At 35.2% G+C, this 17,982-nt stretch overlaps 1 protein-coding gene across 1 annotated transcript in view; it reads left to right on the forward strand.

Moving 5' to 3' along the window:
- The window catches only part of KIF15 (kinesin family member 15), a gene marked incomplete at both ends in the record, with an annotated part of 36,235 nt that overhangs the window by 10,301 nt on the left and 7,952 nt on the right, over nt 1-17,982 (forward strand). The window contains 17 exons of the mRNA XM_082326643.1: nt 155-278; nt 2,017-2,108; nt 2,843-3,052; nt 4,149-4,326; nt 4,756-4,897; nt 7,293-7,434; nt 7,773-7,970; nt 8,876-8,983; nt 9,765-9,870; nt 10,438-10,603; nt 11,987-12,137; nt 13,153-13,238; nt 13,674-13,749; nt 14,015-14,101; nt 15,051-15,155; nt 15,999-16,121; nt 17,645-17,791. Of these exons, the coding sequence (XP_082182769.1) occupies nt 155-278; nt 2,017-2,108; nt 2,843-3,052; nt 4,149-4,326; nt 4,756-4,897; nt 7,293-7,434; nt 7,773-7,970; nt 8,876-8,983; nt 9,765-9,870; nt 10,438-10,603; nt 11,987-12,137; nt 13,153-13,238; nt 13,674-13,749; nt 14,015-14,101; nt 15,051-15,155; nt 15,999-16,121; nt 17,645-17,791 (2,241 nt within the window). The remainder of the gene's footprint in view (nt 1-154; nt 279-2,016; nt 2,109-2,842; nt 3,053-4,148; nt 4,327-4,755; nt 4,898-7,292; nt 7,435-7,772; nt 7,971-8,875; nt 8,984-9,764; nt 9,871-10,437; nt 10,604-11,986; nt 12,138-13,152; nt 13,239-13,673; nt 13,750-14,014; nt 14,102-15,050; nt 15,156-15,998; nt 16,122-17,644; nt 17,792-17,982) is intronic.

Genomic DNA, 17,982 nt, shown 5'->3' on the forward strand with positions numbered 1-17,982 from the left:
TTCCCCCAAGTTCTTCCTTTCCTAAGATGGAAAACTTCTCAGCATTTTTGTTGTTTTGCAGTCTTTGACTTTTCTTTTATACTATAAAATATAAGATTTTTTTTTTTTTTTATTTATACCTCTTCCTAATTTTCTCTTAACATATTTCTGAAAGGCTGTGGTAAATGAAGACACACAGGGAAATGTGAGCCAACTGCAAGCTGAGGTCAAGAAGTTGAAAGAGCAGCTTGCTCAACTTACTTCAGTACCATCTATGCATGATATTTCTGTATCACAAGGTGAGAGCTGGGAGTGAGGGAGAGAGAACTTGCTACTTTTTTAGCGTAGAGTGTTGGAGCCTTATGTAATTCATTAAGTTTCTGAACAATTAATGTTTTTGTAGGGAATGACCTACAAAGGTTGCATGTCTTATGGATCCCATTGCCTGTATTTGTATCTAATATTTTGCAGAAAATGTTAATGTGATTTTATTTTCTTCCTCTCATAAGTTTGTGTACAGGGCTATGTTTCTCTCATACCTAGAATACTCTTCTAGTTTGTAAGAGGTATGCTGCCTATTCCTTTGAGTAACCAAGAGTTTACATGGGATTGCTTGTACATTTAGGTTGGAGGGAAGGCACTAAGGTGTTGATAATGCCCATTGAATCCGCATTCTTTTTAAGCTCAGGACTGGATTTCCTGTCCCCGCCCTTCCCCTTTTGCCCTTTCAGGAAGATCCTAAGAAGGATGTTTACCTTTCGATAAAAGATTGATTTCAATGTAAGATGGTAATGGGGTTTTTATCAATATGTAATTTTTTTTTTCCTTCCAGTAGCTTTTCACTAGACCACTGTATCTGCAACATAGATCCCAGCATAGCTTTCTACTATGTATACTTCTCACTGAAATACGCTACCTTATAATGTTTGATTACAAGGTACTAAACTTTGTCTTGTAACTCTTTAACTCTTACTGTGATCCTGACTGAACTCTTTCCTGACCTTGCCAAGAAACAGAAGATACAACAATAGAAGTTACTACAGAAGTTAGAAAGACCTGTCTAATATAAAGCATCTGTGGTTGAGTTTTCCTAAGGAAAAATTACTTCTCTGTGAGCATACACATTTAACCAGTAAAAACAAGTCAGTGGTTATGTGGGACACTGAATCACTGTCCATGAATACACAGAAATTGACAGAGGGCTCAAAAATGTTGTCAGACTTGTGATAGAGTTCTGAGGGAAAGCAAGTGATGATGCTTAAATGCTGAAGAGAGGTTTTATGCAGAACCTAATGTATTAGAGCTGTGTTTGGTCTATGCAGTTAAATCACGTCTGTAATATTCAATCACACAAATACGAAATCTGCTTACTAGCTACTTTAAAAACATGACGGCGTTTTAAAATATATTAAATTACACTATGGTAGTTATTATGCACCTAGATACTATGGTGATTAGTATCCTATAAATAAGTAGTCTTGCCTGCATGAGGATATTCAGGAAAGCTATTTTGGATTAATTTCTGAAGTGGATTAGTTAAGCCCTTTTAATCCCTTGTGTGGACAGATTAAATCACTAATTGTCCACTTAATTCATGCTTATTTTCCTGAATTTCCTTCTCATAAACCAGTTAGTCCACTTTTAATATGTACAAACTGTAATAATAATGCCAATAATGGCTTAGTGTTATCTAATTAATTTCAGAGGGGGTTTGCATTTTATAGATATACTCAGCTGAACAAACTGATTCTTTTATTCTAATAAAAGTTCATCGTAAAGCCGTTTAATGCTTGAACAACTTTGTTAATTATACAATTACCTATATTGACTCTGTTCTTTATCAGCACTTGCAGGTGACTAAGAATTACAGTCTAAACTTCTTTGCTCTGGGTATGGCACATGATCTTAGAGGAATTATATTGTTCAAAGAATTCATTTAAATTTTCTTTACACAACTGTCATATTATGTGTGTAGGAAAACCTGGTTAACTGGTATTTTAATAAATATGGCATTTGTTTCTTTGACTTAACCTACAGGTGCTGTGGAAAAAGGGAAGAACAACATAAATTACATGAACAACTTTCTTGAAGCAATGTTGTTCTGGGAGAAATCAGAAGGTGAAAAGAAGGTAAGAAAACACTAAGATTTCTAAGTGCATTGTGTGTACTCTGATGAGAGACCAGTGAGCATATTGAAACAGACTCTCTTCATGATTTTTCTGTGTTTTCGAATAAAAATACTCTGTCCAAAGATGATAGTTTGGTAAAAAGGGAACTAGTCAAATGACATTTAAGATAAAATCTTTCAAATTCAGACAAGCCATAGGATAGCTTTTGTGCTATGTTTAGTTTTAAGGGTGGGTTGTTTATTTGGATTTTTTTAATTAAAAATTTGAACAGAATAACAAACTTCTGTTTTGCTTAATTCTGAGTGCATCTTTGAGTGTTTGGATCAACATTGTGTTTTTTGAAACAAACATCCCTGTCATCCCCATTTTATTGTGCTTTAGTTCATGTCAGGATGCAGTGCTGAGTCATCCAAAAATGGATGTTTTCTTGAAGAAAATCAACTGAAACAGGTGCTCTAGGGGTGCATCTGATGTGCTTAACTGAGTACTTAGTCTAGAGGATCATACTGGAGCTTCTAAGTAAAGTTTTTGCAATATAGTGTGTAATTTGTCTTCTTGATATGAGCTGTTGCTCTCTACAGATCTGCTCCAAATGAATGATAGTCTGTGTACTCACAAAATTTTTGTTAACTGAGTTTTGCATGATTTGTGTGTGTGTGTGTGGTATGGGCACTTTAAAAATTCATCTAGTGTAACTGTCGCTTTTCCACGAATCTGTGTATGTGCTTCCTAAGAATTTATTAGAAAAAATTGCTCAACTAGAAGATCTGTGTGCCAAGAAGGAGAAATTTATTCAGTCCAATAAAATGATAGTTAAATTCCGTGAAGACCATATTGTTCGCTTGGAGAGATTACATAAAGAGGCTGGTGGAAGTTTATTGCCAAAAGAGCAAGATGATCTCCTCAGTGAATTGAGGGAGGAATTGCAGACACTCAGAGAACAGGTAAGTCTTTGGTCTTTCCTTTCTAGAAGAATTTTCTTTTGTGATAATAGCTCATGTGATGGAGTTCTGTGATGGGTAGATACAGGCTTTTTAGGAAAGGCAGGCAGGAAAAAAGAGGATGGGTGGTGGGTTCTTTTATAGAAGCATCTCAAATGCATGGAGTTTCCCTATGGAAGGGGCAATGGGTGGGTTTAGAGCTTGTGAATTTGCAGAAGAGGAGAGGCTAGTAAGGATGATGTCATGGTGGGAGCTTGCTACAGGCCACCTGATGTGTAGGCAGAGGACTGAGTCTCCTTTAAGCAACTCAGGCAAGTCTCCAAATCACAAATCCTCATTCTTATGGGAGACTTTATAACCACGATGACATCTGTTGAAAGGGAAGGACAGCAGGATGCAAGTAAGACAGCAGGTTTCTGAAGGATAATAATACAGATGCTAGATGGGCCAGTCAGGGGTGATGCTGTCCTGGAGCTGCATGAGGAAGGCAAATAGCAAAGTGCATGCCGAAGGCTTCAGGAGAGCAGGCTTTGGGTTATTCAGGTATTTGATAGGTGTGGTATCATTTGTGAGGCAGTTTTGAAGAACAAAGCAGCTCAAGAGAGAAGGCAGATCTTTAAAAACAATTTCCTCCAACCACAAGTAGGAAAAAGTCATAGATATATTAGAAGACCAGCTTGAAATCTGTAGCTCATAACTGAGCTCCAAAGTGAAGGGGGGAAAAAAAGTACAAAAGTCAGGAAAGTCATGAAAGGACTATAGAAACATTACTATGGCATGCAGGGACAGTGTTAAGAAAGCCAAAGCTCAAAGTTGAAACTGAAAAGGGATGTCAAGAGCAGCAAGAAAAGCTTCAACTGCTTTATTACCAATAAAACAAATACCTAAAATGTAAACCCACTGCCTTTTTTGAGAGCAGATTCCAAGGGAGTAAGAAAACTAACAAAAAAATTGGGGCAGTTTTAACCACTTTAGGGAATACCTTTTTTTCCTCTTCCATTACAGTTTAATGCTTATTAAAGGCAGTACAGCCACAGCTAGATATGTATAGCGTTGTCTGGAAAATAAAAACTGTTGAATAAAATACTGCTTATCACAGATGGAACAACACCCACGAATTGCAAAGTATGCTATGGAGAACCATAACCTCAGAGAGGAGAATAAAAGACTTCGTTCTTTACAGTCAGTTAAAAAGGCCCAAGAAATTGATGCTCAGACCATCGCAGAACTAGAAAAAGCTTTTTTGGAAGCTTCAGCCACGGAGAAAAATACTGGAGGTAAAGATATGCTAATGTTTTTCAGCTAAATAAGCTTACCGTATTTCTGTTGTGTGCAACGTAGTGTTAAAAATGCTGTCTGTCTCGATGTACTTTTTGCTTTCTTCAAAGTGATACCTGAAGACTGATAAAACAGGTTTGCTTTGTTTTATTCACCTTGGCCTTCAAGCAAATACAGCAATACGGAATTTGGATTCTTGTGCATTTTGTGAACACCATCCATAATCTTATTTTGTTGTCCTTAGTTGTCATGAAGACTGCAGTAATATTAGTTATTCTACTGGTTTTCTTGTGGACTGTTGCTAATACCTATTTTCTTCAATCTCAATTGCTGCTATGCTGGTCAAAAGCCTACAAATGCTTTCATTTTAGTAAAACTTAAGATATTTGAGCTACTCTGATTTCAGAGTATATATGTTTGTTCTTTAGGTCATAATTTATATTCCACCACCATATCAGTGGAAGGCAACTCACTGGCATCTGTTGAAAGGCTGAAAGCACGCCTGCTACAGACTCAGAGTGAACTGGCAAGTTCAAAACAAGAATATGAAGAATTTAAAGAGCTAACCAAGTGAGACAAAACAGTATAGAAATGTCTTTAATTAAATGTCTTTTAAAAATCAATATAAGTAATTATTTAAAGTTAGTCTCAGATCCTGAATGCACAGTCTAAGTATGTTCTTTGCATGTAACAGGGCCAGGTTAAGAAAAATGGCACGCACATAGAATATGTTCCTGTTGAACTCAGTTACTCTCAGACTAGGAAACAGCCATGATGCAATCTGAAGGCATGTCTGCACTGTTGCAGATTTCTTTGTCTTTCCGAAAGCTGCTCTTTATGCTAAGATGTAAAACAGTGCTTCACAACATGCAGGAGATGCACATACCCTGGAATTCTGATAGTCACTTGCTTAACGGGACAGGGAGAGTTTGGCTTAGTTTCCACACTGAGCAAGTATTTTTCAGTAAGTGAAACATTACAGATGGAAGCAGTGTCAGGAACTAAGAGTTGATGGGTTTTGGGGGGGGTATTTGGGGGTTTTTGTTTCTTGTGGTGCAACAGTACTTTTTAACATAACCTCTTTAAGACTGCAAGTTTGAGTCACCATAAATGTAGAATCCAAGCACCACAGAAAATTTTGGCCAACCTGTTGGTTAATTTTTTTGTCTCCAAAGATTCTTAAGAAGGCAATAGTACCACTATCTTGAGACTTGTTACTGGAACTGAGATATAATTCAAATTAGAGCAAAGACATGGTGTCAATAGTTCATTCATGTTCATTTTCTTTGGCATCTAAACACGAGATAAGGGTCTACTTTGTCCCTACTAATGTAGTAAAGAATTTACTGTCATTGTTCTCCTTGAGGGCAGCACAAGACAATGCGAAAGGCCCAAGTAATACCTTCAGTGTGTTTGTGTATATATATATATATTCACATGCAAGTGAGTAATACATGGCTTAACTTGATTAACCTCATTTCTGAAAAATTAAGGTCCTGTTACTGGAGATACAAGAAAAATAATTGCATTTCCAGCAAACATAATGTTAACCTGGAAGGCAAAAGGAACCAGATTTTTTTTATTATATTTATTTTTAGCTTGTACCTAACACTGCTTTTTATTGACTTCAGTGAATCTAGAGCATAATTCTAGAAGCATTGGGCACAAGATATTTCCATTTTTGCCTCCCCACTTTTTTTCTTTTGCAAAGTAGCTTTGTAATGTCCTTTTTGTTCACTTAGGCAATTGTACAAATCTGTGGTTTTATTCTTAGATTTCTGTGTAGCAAAGTCTATGAACTTTATAAATCGTAATGTTACAATCTACTGAGTTTATCAATTCATCTATCGGCCTGTATCATTAGTTACAATGGTTTATTCATATATTCATATATTAATTACTTTATTTTCCTGCCCATTCAATGTATTCCTATTTTATGCATTTCATGTTTTGTGCATGTCTTGCTTTCTTGATAGTATGTACGCATTTTTATTATCAATTACTGACACTTTCTTAGTGGAGTGCAGTCAAACAGAAGTGTGCTTTTGAGCCTCTGCATTCACCTATGGATATAACTAAATTTTAAACTTGTTTCCAGTTTCAGAGTAACTGGATGCTTAATTTTACATGCAAGTGTAACTATAGGCTGTAACTGAATAAGTAGAGTAAAATTTAACAATTTTACAAAATCAATGTATGCTAATTTTTCTGTTGTCCCATAGCAGTCAGAACTAAAGTTCTATTCTGTTCCTTAAGTTTTGCTGCAGATGCTAAAAATAAGAGGAAAAGTGACAGCATTAAACTGCCAAAAGATGAAATAGTGTATTTCCTTTTGTCTGTAGACTTTGACCCTACAATTATGTCAGCAAGGTCAACTATCACAGTAACAGCATGTAGCTCTGCAAAATACCTAATGAAAATTATCCCTAAATTTCTGCTCAACTGTTGGATTTCAGTTAAAGTACTCTCAAGAGGGCAAAATAATCTTAACAGAGCAGCACTTTCAAAAAAAAAAAAAAAATCTTTAAAGGATTTTCTTTAATCCTGGCAAGCACCAGTTCAGACTTCTCATATAACTGGATAACATTTTTAAAGCTTAAAACCATATTGGTATGGGTGATATCACTTTCCCATAAAAGGAATTGCAGAGCGCTCAGCTTATTTCTTACCGTGTAATGGATTTTTTTCCTGACACGTTTAGTTATCCATCTGCTTGCTTCATTATGCAAGCACAAATAAGCTTCTTAGCTTTTTAATTTTTTTTGTTGTTGTTTTTTGGGTTTTGGTTTTTTTTTTTTGCTTTTTAATACAGCAGTGGTGGCTTTCTTCTCAAAATAATGTATTTCAATGTTTGGGCAAGAGTTCAGCTTCAGTTTGCTCATTGGCAATACTGCAGCTTATTCTTACTGATGGAAGGGCATACTGACGGTGTGGTTTTAACAGTAGTAAAATACTTCCTAAACAGGAAAAAGCATATGGAACTGGAATCAGAGCTTCAATCCCTTCGGAAAGCAAACCAACATCTTGAAAATATTCTGGAGGCGACCAAAGCACACAAGCGCCGAGAAGTCTCTCAGTTACATAAGCTACATAGAGAAACTCTTAAGGTATGAGAATAAGTTTATTTAAAACCACACATGCTTACTCCTGAGTTGTGTGAGAACATAGACTTCCATTTGTATGATCTCTTAACCTCACTAGTGTTCTGGCATGTAATCTATATGTGATAAAGCAGATACGCTGCTTTTTTGTTCTGAAATGCTTACTGAATGACTACTACTGTAATCAGATGACAAGTCTGAAAAAAGTGTAGTGGTTTAGAACTAACCACTTTGAGCACTTTATTTCATTATACTGCTTATAGAACTCTGAGATACAATACCAGACAAAGTCTTAATTTCATTTTACAGTTAAAATAAAGACTGCTTTGTAATCTTTATAACAGAACATAACAACTCCAACAAAAGCTTACCAGCTAAGATCTCGCCTAGTGCCGCGAATAAGCCCAGAAATCTTAGATTATCATTCTGAAGATTTCCAGTGTTCTGAAGTGATGATGGATGACATTTTGAAAGAGCCAGTTCCCCCAGAGATGAATGAACAAGCATATGAGGCCATTGCTGAGGAGCTCAAAGTGGCACAGGTGAATGTTCTGAATAAAAACTGAAGTCTATGTGTAACTTTAGAATAAAGTGGGTTTTGGCATGAAATACTTCCCTCTTCCCAACCCCCCCCAAATATACTTTAATTTGTGTGCAAAACTGAAGCTCTTGATGAATACTTAAGGCTTCACTAAACAGTTAATTATACATTGTGCTTAAGAGGATTTACAATGAAAATATTGAAAGGGATTTGAGAGTTGAATATCGTAAGTAGTTTAACATATACAGGGCATTTAAACTTTTATTATTTTAACCTGATAACTTGTTTCTGAGGAAATGTCATGTCTCAGGTGACAGCTATATTTGGAACAATACCTAAGCTTAATATATAATACTGCGTTATTTGAAGAAACCTCCCAAATATTGCTTGTCCACCATTATACCTAATTATCTTGTATCTTTCCTAAAGGGCAGGGAAGGTCTTTTGTCACATAGAAGAGTGCTACAAAGTTATCTGAACTACTCTAGAAGCTGAAACCAACTTCAGTGCATGTAAAACCCTGGCACAACAGCCAAAACCCCTCTTTGATGTTTACCATAGTGCAGAGATCCTGTAAGGACTTTAGCTCATGTGTGTTTTGAATAACTTCTTTTTAAAGCCTTATTTCTCCAAGATAAACATGTGTCTGAAAACTGAATGTTTATTAGATTCAGTCCTTGTATTCCCTGACGGATTTTCTTGTGTTCTGGCAGTTTAGTTAGCAATAGGAAAAATCAGCTACTTAAGATACCAGATTATTTTTGAATGTTCTGTTTTCTGTTGGTTCAGGCCATAAAAAAAGAAAGTAGTTGACATTTTTATATTTAATATGCACAGACTGCCATATGGCATGTGAGAATAACTGGAAGATGGGTGTTCTAATTTTGAGTGTCTGTTGTGTCACAGGAGCAACTGAGCACAATGCAGACAAAGCTGGATGAAGAGGAAAGCAAGAATATAAAACTCCAGCAGCATATTAATAAACTGGAGCATCATTCTGCACAAATACAGGAGGTGAGGGAACAATACAGGGCTATATGTGAGTGTGTGTATATGACAAGGTGATATCTATCACGCTCATACTACTGTGTTGTCTGCTGAAGCCTGCAGTGTTACTTGCATTTTGACTTTTGAAAAATTTACGTAGCATCATAGCTCAGGGCTGCACAGGAAGAGAAGGACTTAGTTTAACATAACACTGCAGGTCTGGGCTTTTTGTTGTTTTAAATGTTGTGATTCTGAGTTTACTTGATCTTAAATATAGATAGACAATATAGCAAATAGACGCTTAAGATGTCTGTGCTCAGTTTTGGCCAACTTCATAATTTCTGAAAAACAGCAATAGTCACAAGGAAATTTTAAACTTTGGAATACTAAAAATACTATTAGCCTCAGTTGGAACTGACCTGAAACGTCCTTATTAACTAAAAAAAAAATTTGCAAGTCTTCCTTAATCTTGGTTTTATTTAACATAGAAAAGGAAATAAGGCCTGCTTTCCTCCCAGATCAGTTGCATTTCTGATAGCTCTGTTCTGAAGTAGATCTCAGCTCCTAAGCTGTGGGTTGCTTTTAAATGAACTTGTTTTTAGATAAGGTAAGGTCTTCACTTATATTGAATTTTTTATTTCTTGGACTTCTACGGGTTTCAGATTCACCAAACATCAAATTTAAAGAAAAATGCATCTTGTATTTATAATCAGCTGATGAAATGCTCTAATATATTACTATTGTTACAGCTCTGACTTAGCCACTACTGCATTTCCTTCCATTTAAAAATTGTACTTTTCTTCTCAAGCTTCTTTCATCCGAAAGGAATGACTGGAGTAAAGAGCGCCAGGAGCTCCTTGAACAGATAAAATCGCTTGAAAAGCAATTTCAAGACAGTCAAAGCAAGACTGATAGTAAGTCTATGTAACACTGAAATTCCATATGAAGTTTTGAGGTGCCTTAATGTTTTGAATCAACAATAGCACATGCTAAGTCACTATTTCGGTTTAAGATATTAAAGTCATACTGGTTTGATTTTTTTTTTTTTTAAATCTTTTTCCTTTTAAAGAAAAACATCTCTAATACTTGCAGAATAGCTTTTCTCTGCCCAGTCTTGCACGGTATACAATATTGAAAGTTGTTCTCTGTTCACTCTGAATGTGAAGGGAGTACAAGATACAGTATTTTATAAAGAAAACATTAACTAAAAATAAAGGGAAGATCCTCTATTGGTCTATGGAAATGCAGTGATATCATCTGGAATGTTTTTGATTCTGCCCATACTCTTTAGTTCTTAAAGTCAATGTTTCATTGGCCTTTTCCATTTACAAATCCTTTTGGTGTGTGACCTTCAAGGTTAATTCCACTGAAAATGTGTAAAGTTTTGTGAGACTTTCCCAGAACGTTCTGTAGTGTTACATGTCCTGTATCTAGCACAGTTTTCCAAATAACATGTAAAATACTTGTTTGGTTTTTGACAGTATTAAAAAGTGAAGTCTATGACTTGCGCATTGTCCTACAGTCTGCAGACAAGGAGCTGTCTGCCGTAAAATTGGAGTATAGTGCCTTTAGGGAAAAGCAAGAGAAAGAAATGAGTCAGCTTTCTGGTAGACATATGGATGTACAGTTCCAGCTGGACAGCGTCAGGTATGTGAGCAGTTTGGTAAAATGCATTAACCTCCCTTCTGGATGCATCCAGTGATGTAGTTCTTTTCTGCATGTGAACTTGCACTTTACATATCTTATTTAAAGCTGTTATTTTCTGTTTATGCCCTTTGCTTATTTTTCTTACCAATTTTTTCCATGCTTTTTCAGAGCCATGAGGGGGAACATGGTGAAACTGGCAGAAAGAAAAAAAAATGAGGCTTCCTTAATTTCAGTTTGCTATAGCATTTTTCCATTAAGTAGGATATTCCTATAAGCTTATTGATCTCCAAAAGTTATGTTGCCGAAGAGGCATAGTTTGTTTGGTTTTTTTCCAAATTAGTCTTAAAAATTAACTATTACTTCTCAGTCTGGTCACATGAGGCAGGTGATGTAATGATGTTGCTCTAAAAATACAAGCAGAAAGAAACCATAAAAATAAACTGAAGCTTGACTGTTGAAGCCTGAAAAGCTCACTGTGTTGTATGCAATAATTGACATTATTATTGGGAGATGAAAATCAGTGAGATTTTTAGTAATTAGCATGACTTAGCTATGTTGGGTTTTGTTGTTGGTTTTTGTTTTGTTGGGTTTTGCTTTTGTGGTTTGTTTTTTGTTTTTGTTTTTCCTGGAAAGCTTAAATATGTTATTGCATTAAATATGGCAGGTCATGTCTTAGCTGAAGTAATTTTTTGCGTGATGCATTGTGAGACTGGGAACCTGGAACTGAAATTAAATGTTGTGGTTTCATTGATGCCTCCTGTGTTAGCAGAAGTACTGACTTTTTGGAGGCTAGTCTTTCTGTAGACTCTCCATTAATAACATGATTCATAACACTTGTCTAGCAGCTCTCTTTACCCCTCTTTGCTTTTCACTTTTGTGAAAGATCAAATGAAATAAGTTTTCAGGGCAACAATTTAAAGGGAAATAACCCAGACTTGCCCAGAATATATAAAGATTTTTATGTAGGATAAATAACCCAGATATCAACTAAGCAGATGAAGGTACTCAGGATGATTCTAGCAGTCTTGTCCAACAACTGACTTAAAAAAAAAAAAAAAAAAAAAAGGTGAACACCATTATCAAGACACAGTGACTGAAATTTCCATAGAATTTTGTAAGAAGTAAATTATTTCTAGGGATCAGAAAGAGTACTCAGCCTTCTCTGCCAATGCCACTTAAATTTCCTGTGCCTTTCATAAATTTGGGGGTTCTGAGTTAAAAAAAAAAAAGTTACCATTTAGGTCAGTCACTTCTTTCTAAAATAACTGTACTCTGTATATTATCTGAAGATTATAAAATACAATTGATTGGAGTATTTTTATAATGAAACAAAGGCTTATCGTAATATTATGGGTGGGGTTGTTGGTTTTTTCTTTTATACAGGCTAGAACACGAAAAGATTCTTGAAGAAAAAGCAAGCCTGCAGGATGACTATGACAATTTGCAGGAAGTAGCGAAGTTTGAGACAGATCAACTGAAGCAACAACTTGAGGACAGAAAACAAGAAGCAGAAGCAATGAAAACTGAGCTTTGTGTAAGACAGTCAAGGCTTCTAAAGGACTTTATTATACAGTTACTTATGTAGCCAGACTGTTTAATTCCTGTTACTGTATCATCGATAACAGATTGCACAGTACTAATAGGTTTGCTAGTGATGTCATTTGAAAGACATACCCAGAATCTTTTTTTAGAACTTAGTACGAGATTTTTGCAATCACAGGCTACAAGAAATATCCAATAGCATGATGAAGTAGTAGGTTTTTCGACTGAAGAAATTGCTCTAGAAATGTTGAGGAAGATGGGTTAATTAGTAAAGGAATAAGAAACTGGTTTGGAAAAGAATCCTGACATTGAAATGCTGGTGACCTTTCATCTCAGTGCTTGCTAAGACTAGCTTACTTATTCTATCTTTACACAGCAGTTTCTTAAAAATTTTCATAGTGGATGTGATCTTGCTAAAATAATCTATGCCTTTTTGTGGTGGATCACTGTCCTGCAATTTAGTTGATGCTGTCCTTGAAAGCATGAGAGACTGCAGTGACTGCAAAACAGCAGTAAGGTTGCTCAAGGGCTTTTGCAAATGATTTTGCCTGCTTTTCTGCAGTGTACACTGTGCCTGCTCAGCAAGTTTTCTGTAAGTTTTCCTTTTTGCTGTTTAAATGAATACTGACAGATTGAAAATTATTATTTTAAATTCCTTATACTCTAATATCTTGAACTGCCGGTTAGAATTTGAAAAAATCCCCCCCAAATTAATCTACAGTTGAAAATTGTAATTTCTCCCTGTAAAGCCTTGGATATTGAGAAACACTAGAGCTATATGAAATCACTGTCAATGGCCGGTGGAGAGAGCTGATTGCTTAATATAAATAAGAGTTTACTTTTAAACTTGTCCAGGACAAAGCTAAAGATCTTTCCATTTCCATCTAAGGTTTTGTGGGGCTTTTTTAGTCATCTTAGGAGTTTGTTTAGATTTTTATTTTGGTTTAAATTATTCTAAAGACCTTATACTATAACTTGTTATAACCACATATATTTTGATATTATAGAACCTTTTGAAACTCCTGAAAACAGAAAAAGAACATAATGAAAAACTAACATTACAATTACAAGAAGACAAAGAAAACAATTCAAAGTAAGCTTTAATTAGTGGTGGGGTTTATTTTCATCTGACTTCATTGGTTTTGTCCTGTGCTAGGTTTTGTATTCAGATGGGGATCCTATTTGTAGAGGTGTTTTTCCCCAGCTGGGTGGAGATAATTACATAATGGGCTTCTTTATTTTATCCAACTTAGAACAACACTTCATTTTAATGTATTCAATTAACATGACAAATGTAACTTCATTACAAGTATAGTTCTTTGTGTCAAAGATAAAGTTCCACTACCGATAGCAGTGTATGGCTAGTAACTAAACTATTAGTCTTTTGTATAGCACTGAGAAGGTGATAGTTAAAGAACTCTTAAAAAAATTAAGTGCAAATAAGAATAAACTTATATGACTTGATTCTTGTTAAAGCTCTCTTATGTTCTGATTATATCTCTCACTAGAAATACGTTTTCTTCTCCAGGGAGCTCTTGAAAATACTTGAAAAAGCACAGGTGGAGAAACCATCCTCTGAAATGGTGACACAGTCTGAGCAGCAGGTACAACAGCAGAATTGAATGACGAAATCGTGTGTTCGTAGATTCCTTGTGCATTAATAGCAATTTTATTGGTGAACTGACTGTTCTGTAGATTACCAGCAAAATAAATGTAGAGTTCCCAAGTTTCAGATTGTTTTGTTAAGATACTGCTTGATTTTTCTGGTAAGGTAAACAACTTAGTTCCTTTCATTTTTTTCATGGCTTTGTGTTTTACAAAACATACTTCAAAAGTAATTCTCTCCTTCACAATTATTATTTCTTCTAGGAAGCAAAACTGCAAAAATTGGAACAGGAGCTGGCTGCTGCTGAAGAGTTTATTGTTTCTTTGAAGAAGACAAATGATGCGGATAAGGTTTGGGCTTATTTCTGTTACTGATATTCAGTTTTGCGGGTAACTATGTTCTGTAGTAGAGTTGAAAGCCCAGAGCCTTTCTATGATACTTATAATTCTGTGATTCTAGACAATCCTGGCTGTGTGTCTATGTAAAATAAATCCTACCTTTTACTGGCATGGAGTTTGCAGGATAGTAGGACATGGCTATGCATTCAGTGAAAACACAAGATAACTGAAGATTAAACAAAAAAAAAAAAAAAAATCAAGCTAAAGCTGTTTACGGGACAAAACATTCAATGCATAAACGATGCATAATTCTCCTGATGACTAATAGGGCCTTCCAGTCAGTGTCATGTCGTAATGGGCTAATAGAAAAGGTAAGAAAGGTGATGTAAGAATGTGACTGTGGGTATCTTTATTAAGAAAATCAAAGCATGATTACATGAAAAGACTGCTCTGGTGTTCTGAAGGCTTAAACGGCAAAAGTTCCCATAGTACAAGCATTTATGCTGTATGTAAAACAAGCATAAGAAATCACATGGTGTGTTTACTATCCAGCATGATGCATTCATAAGTCTTGCTTTTTCCATGCTAAAACCAAAAATTTGACATCTATAAGGTCGGAAGAATCTGGTATTGTCAGTGCAGTGGTGTTTCTTCAATGTGCATTTTTCCATTACAAATAAGTGTAACCTTATAGTAATTCTGTTCTCCTATTAGAAACCCATTACAGCCTGAGACTAAATCAGAGGGCTAGTCTTCTCTTCTAATGAACACAGCAGGTTATTTAATTCTTTATGTAAGTGCTTAGAACAAAAGCCAATGATTTAACAACAAATTTCCTGAGGCCTCATTTTCAAATAGCTGTTTAAAATTTGGGATTGACAAATTGTACACCAAAGAAAGACCAGTAATAAAATACATATAATATACAATGTATCAGGATTAACTTTTTTTTATGTTACAGGAAGTTGTAACTGACTTGATGAGACAGATCCAGGAGCTGAGGTCTTCAATTAACCACAAAACTGAGTCCATAGATGGGCTGACAAGAGAGCTCGAGGATATAAATGTATGTTCTGTCATTTTGAAGGACATGGTATAGTTTTTCAGAAATGGAAGGCAACGACATGTCTTACCATGGGTCTCAAACAGCATAACTTGCTGGAGCGTTTTAGAAGGAAACTTCTTTGTTCTGACATGTTGAAATCTTCTGAACATTTTATGCCTAAGGCTGTTTTGAAAACTGAACTCTTTCCACGTGGTGGGTAAAGAGCAATGTCTCTAAAGGGACCTGTTCACATCCTGTAAACTACACTCAGCTAACAGTCACGTTTAGATTTTCTCAGAAATTGGCAGTTTAGGACCTCAATAATTGAAGCTGAATTGTAAATTCATTTTTGAGGGAGTGAATTTTTATGTTGCTGATGTTGTTATGTTCTACATCTGAAAACATAAGAACTAAATCTCTATGAATAAATATGATCATCCTCTTTATTAAAATAGGTCTGGTTTGCAAACTGATAGAGCAACCCACAGACTGCTTTAGATACTGTATATGTACAAACTATGAATTCAAAGGTCCTACAGACAAAATGTTGATGAGAGAAATTTCTACATATGGTTATCTTTTTTTTTAATAATGGTTTTAGTGGTTAACATGTATTGTGGTGGCTAATACATATTAAATTAATAATCTTTTTCCATTGTTCTGACAACTCATTGCTAATAACATAGTTTGTACAATTTAGCAAGTATGATCTATCATTCTGATTTTAGTCATTGACACTGAGATTTTAAACATTTGTAGCTGTCATCGTAAAATTTGTGGTATACATTTATTTGTATTATGTTTGCCAACTTTCTTTGTTAACATATTTTCCTAAAATATTCTAAAATTTAATCCTTTTTGTAGTGCAAGTATAATCTTGTTCTGGCTGCAAAAGAAGAAAGCAAAGGAATCATAGAGGATCAGGAAAAGAAGATTGAAGAACTGAGGGAAGCCTTGGAGAGAAGACAAATAGCTGATAACATTGAGGTAAAAACATTAATGTTGGTATATTATGATTACTTGTTCAACAGACTAATTGGATGTGGTTTTGCTTAAAATACGTGTGTAAAACTTAACCTCATTTTAGTTCAAACTAAAGCTAGTTAAGCTGTTCTTAAAGGAATTTTTCATGAGATACCTGACAAATTCTGTTAAATTATCACATTACTTGACATAAATATTTTATAAGCTACTTCATAAAAACCTATGCTAAAAGCCTGGTTTAATTTTGTTAAGGCCACTAAGGAGTCATCAGCTGAATTTAATGGCAGCATCAGATGATGCAGCTGAGAAATTAAAATAGGTAGAAGAATATATTATGTTTAATATTATCTCTTCCCCCACTGCTACTATATTCAGGAACATCTTTTCTTTACTCATAATTTTAACTAAAAGCTCCACCTGCTGGGAACAGATCTAGGATGTATGGTTGATTCAGTTGCAGTTTTGCTTTTTAAAACTGTATCTTCCTTTTTCAACTTTGTCTTTCCTGTTACTGCTCTCACTGTTATTTTGGTGAACATGTCCATCACTCAAAACCACCAGCCTCTCCTTACAAGTAATTTCTACAAGATCATCTGTCATATTACATATGTTCAGTCCAATCACATAGCACCAATAAAGTCTTCCAGAGTGGTGTTTGCTCTCAAGAACCATCCTTAAATATATTTCCACTACATTCAATAAACAAACTATCTTCATTAATAATCATATCAAAATTTGACATTCTGGAGTACCTAAACTGAGTTGCTTGCCAAACGGATCACTTTCTGGTTTTGTTTTTTTGCGGTTTTTGTGTGGTTTTTTTTGTTGTTGTTGTGTGTTTTTGTTTTGGTTTGTTTTTTTTTAACTGAAGCAACAATTGTTATTACATTGTTATCCTTGGGTGTAACTTGTTCCTGATAAAATCATAGTATTTCTCCTTCTTTGACTTTGTACATCAGTTACTAATTTCCTTCATGCTTTCTTGACTGGACAAGAAGAACTAATCCAAGGTGGCATTTAAAATACTAAGTACTGTTTCTCCTTCTAGGTTAACACACCTTGTATAGGTATGATGCCCGATCAGGTAGCGTGGGAGTCTAGATCCCATAATAAATCCAGAGGTGTCTACAGAATAGCAGTGAACTAAAAAAGCTGTAATCACTAATTCAGCATGGATTAATATCTATACATTCTTATTTAAAGAATTGTATCTCTTTTTAAGTATACCTTATACTTTAAAACAGTGGTTGATTCCAAATATTTCCTGCAAGTATCTAACTGTAACTATACTGTAGGAAAGTTCTCATTTTTGTTCTGCAACCAAGACAATGGATACGGAAAACGTGCTAAAATAAGAAATTTCTAGGTGAATGCTTGCTACAATTCATGATGAAGGAGTGGAGGGAAAAGGGAGATGCCTGTAGCTGTCAGCAATCTTAGCAACAATGACAAAACATCTTGAAACAACTGCTTTAGAGTAATAACTTTAACATTTCTTTCTTTACTCATCCAATGACTTAAAATAGAGAGACCTTCTGTGTGAAGACTTGCATCATACCACTGATCAGCTGATAAGACTGACAGAAGCCTCTAAGAAACATGATTCACTGCTTCAGTGTGCGCAGGAAGACATAAAAAAGAAGGAAGCTGTAATCCAGGAACTCAGGGAACAGGTAAAACACGGAAATTCTTCTAATAATTAGCTCCTTGGGAGGGAGCTGTGGTTAATTGTAGCTTCTGGAAAAGGTTTTACTGTAATTTTAGAGCATCTTGTATGCAGAATTCTTGGTGAAGAGCAATGCTTCTTCCTGTAAAAGCAAAGTAGTAGTTCAAAAGCTTCTGAACAAAGGCTAGATAACTTTTA

This window comes from Platalea leucorodia (assembly GCF_965183815.1).
Source record: "Platalea leucorodia genome assembly, chromosome: 1".
Classification (NCBI taxonomy): Eukaryota; Metazoa; Chordata; class Aves; order Pelecaniformes; family Threskiornithidae; genus Platalea; species Platalea leucorodia.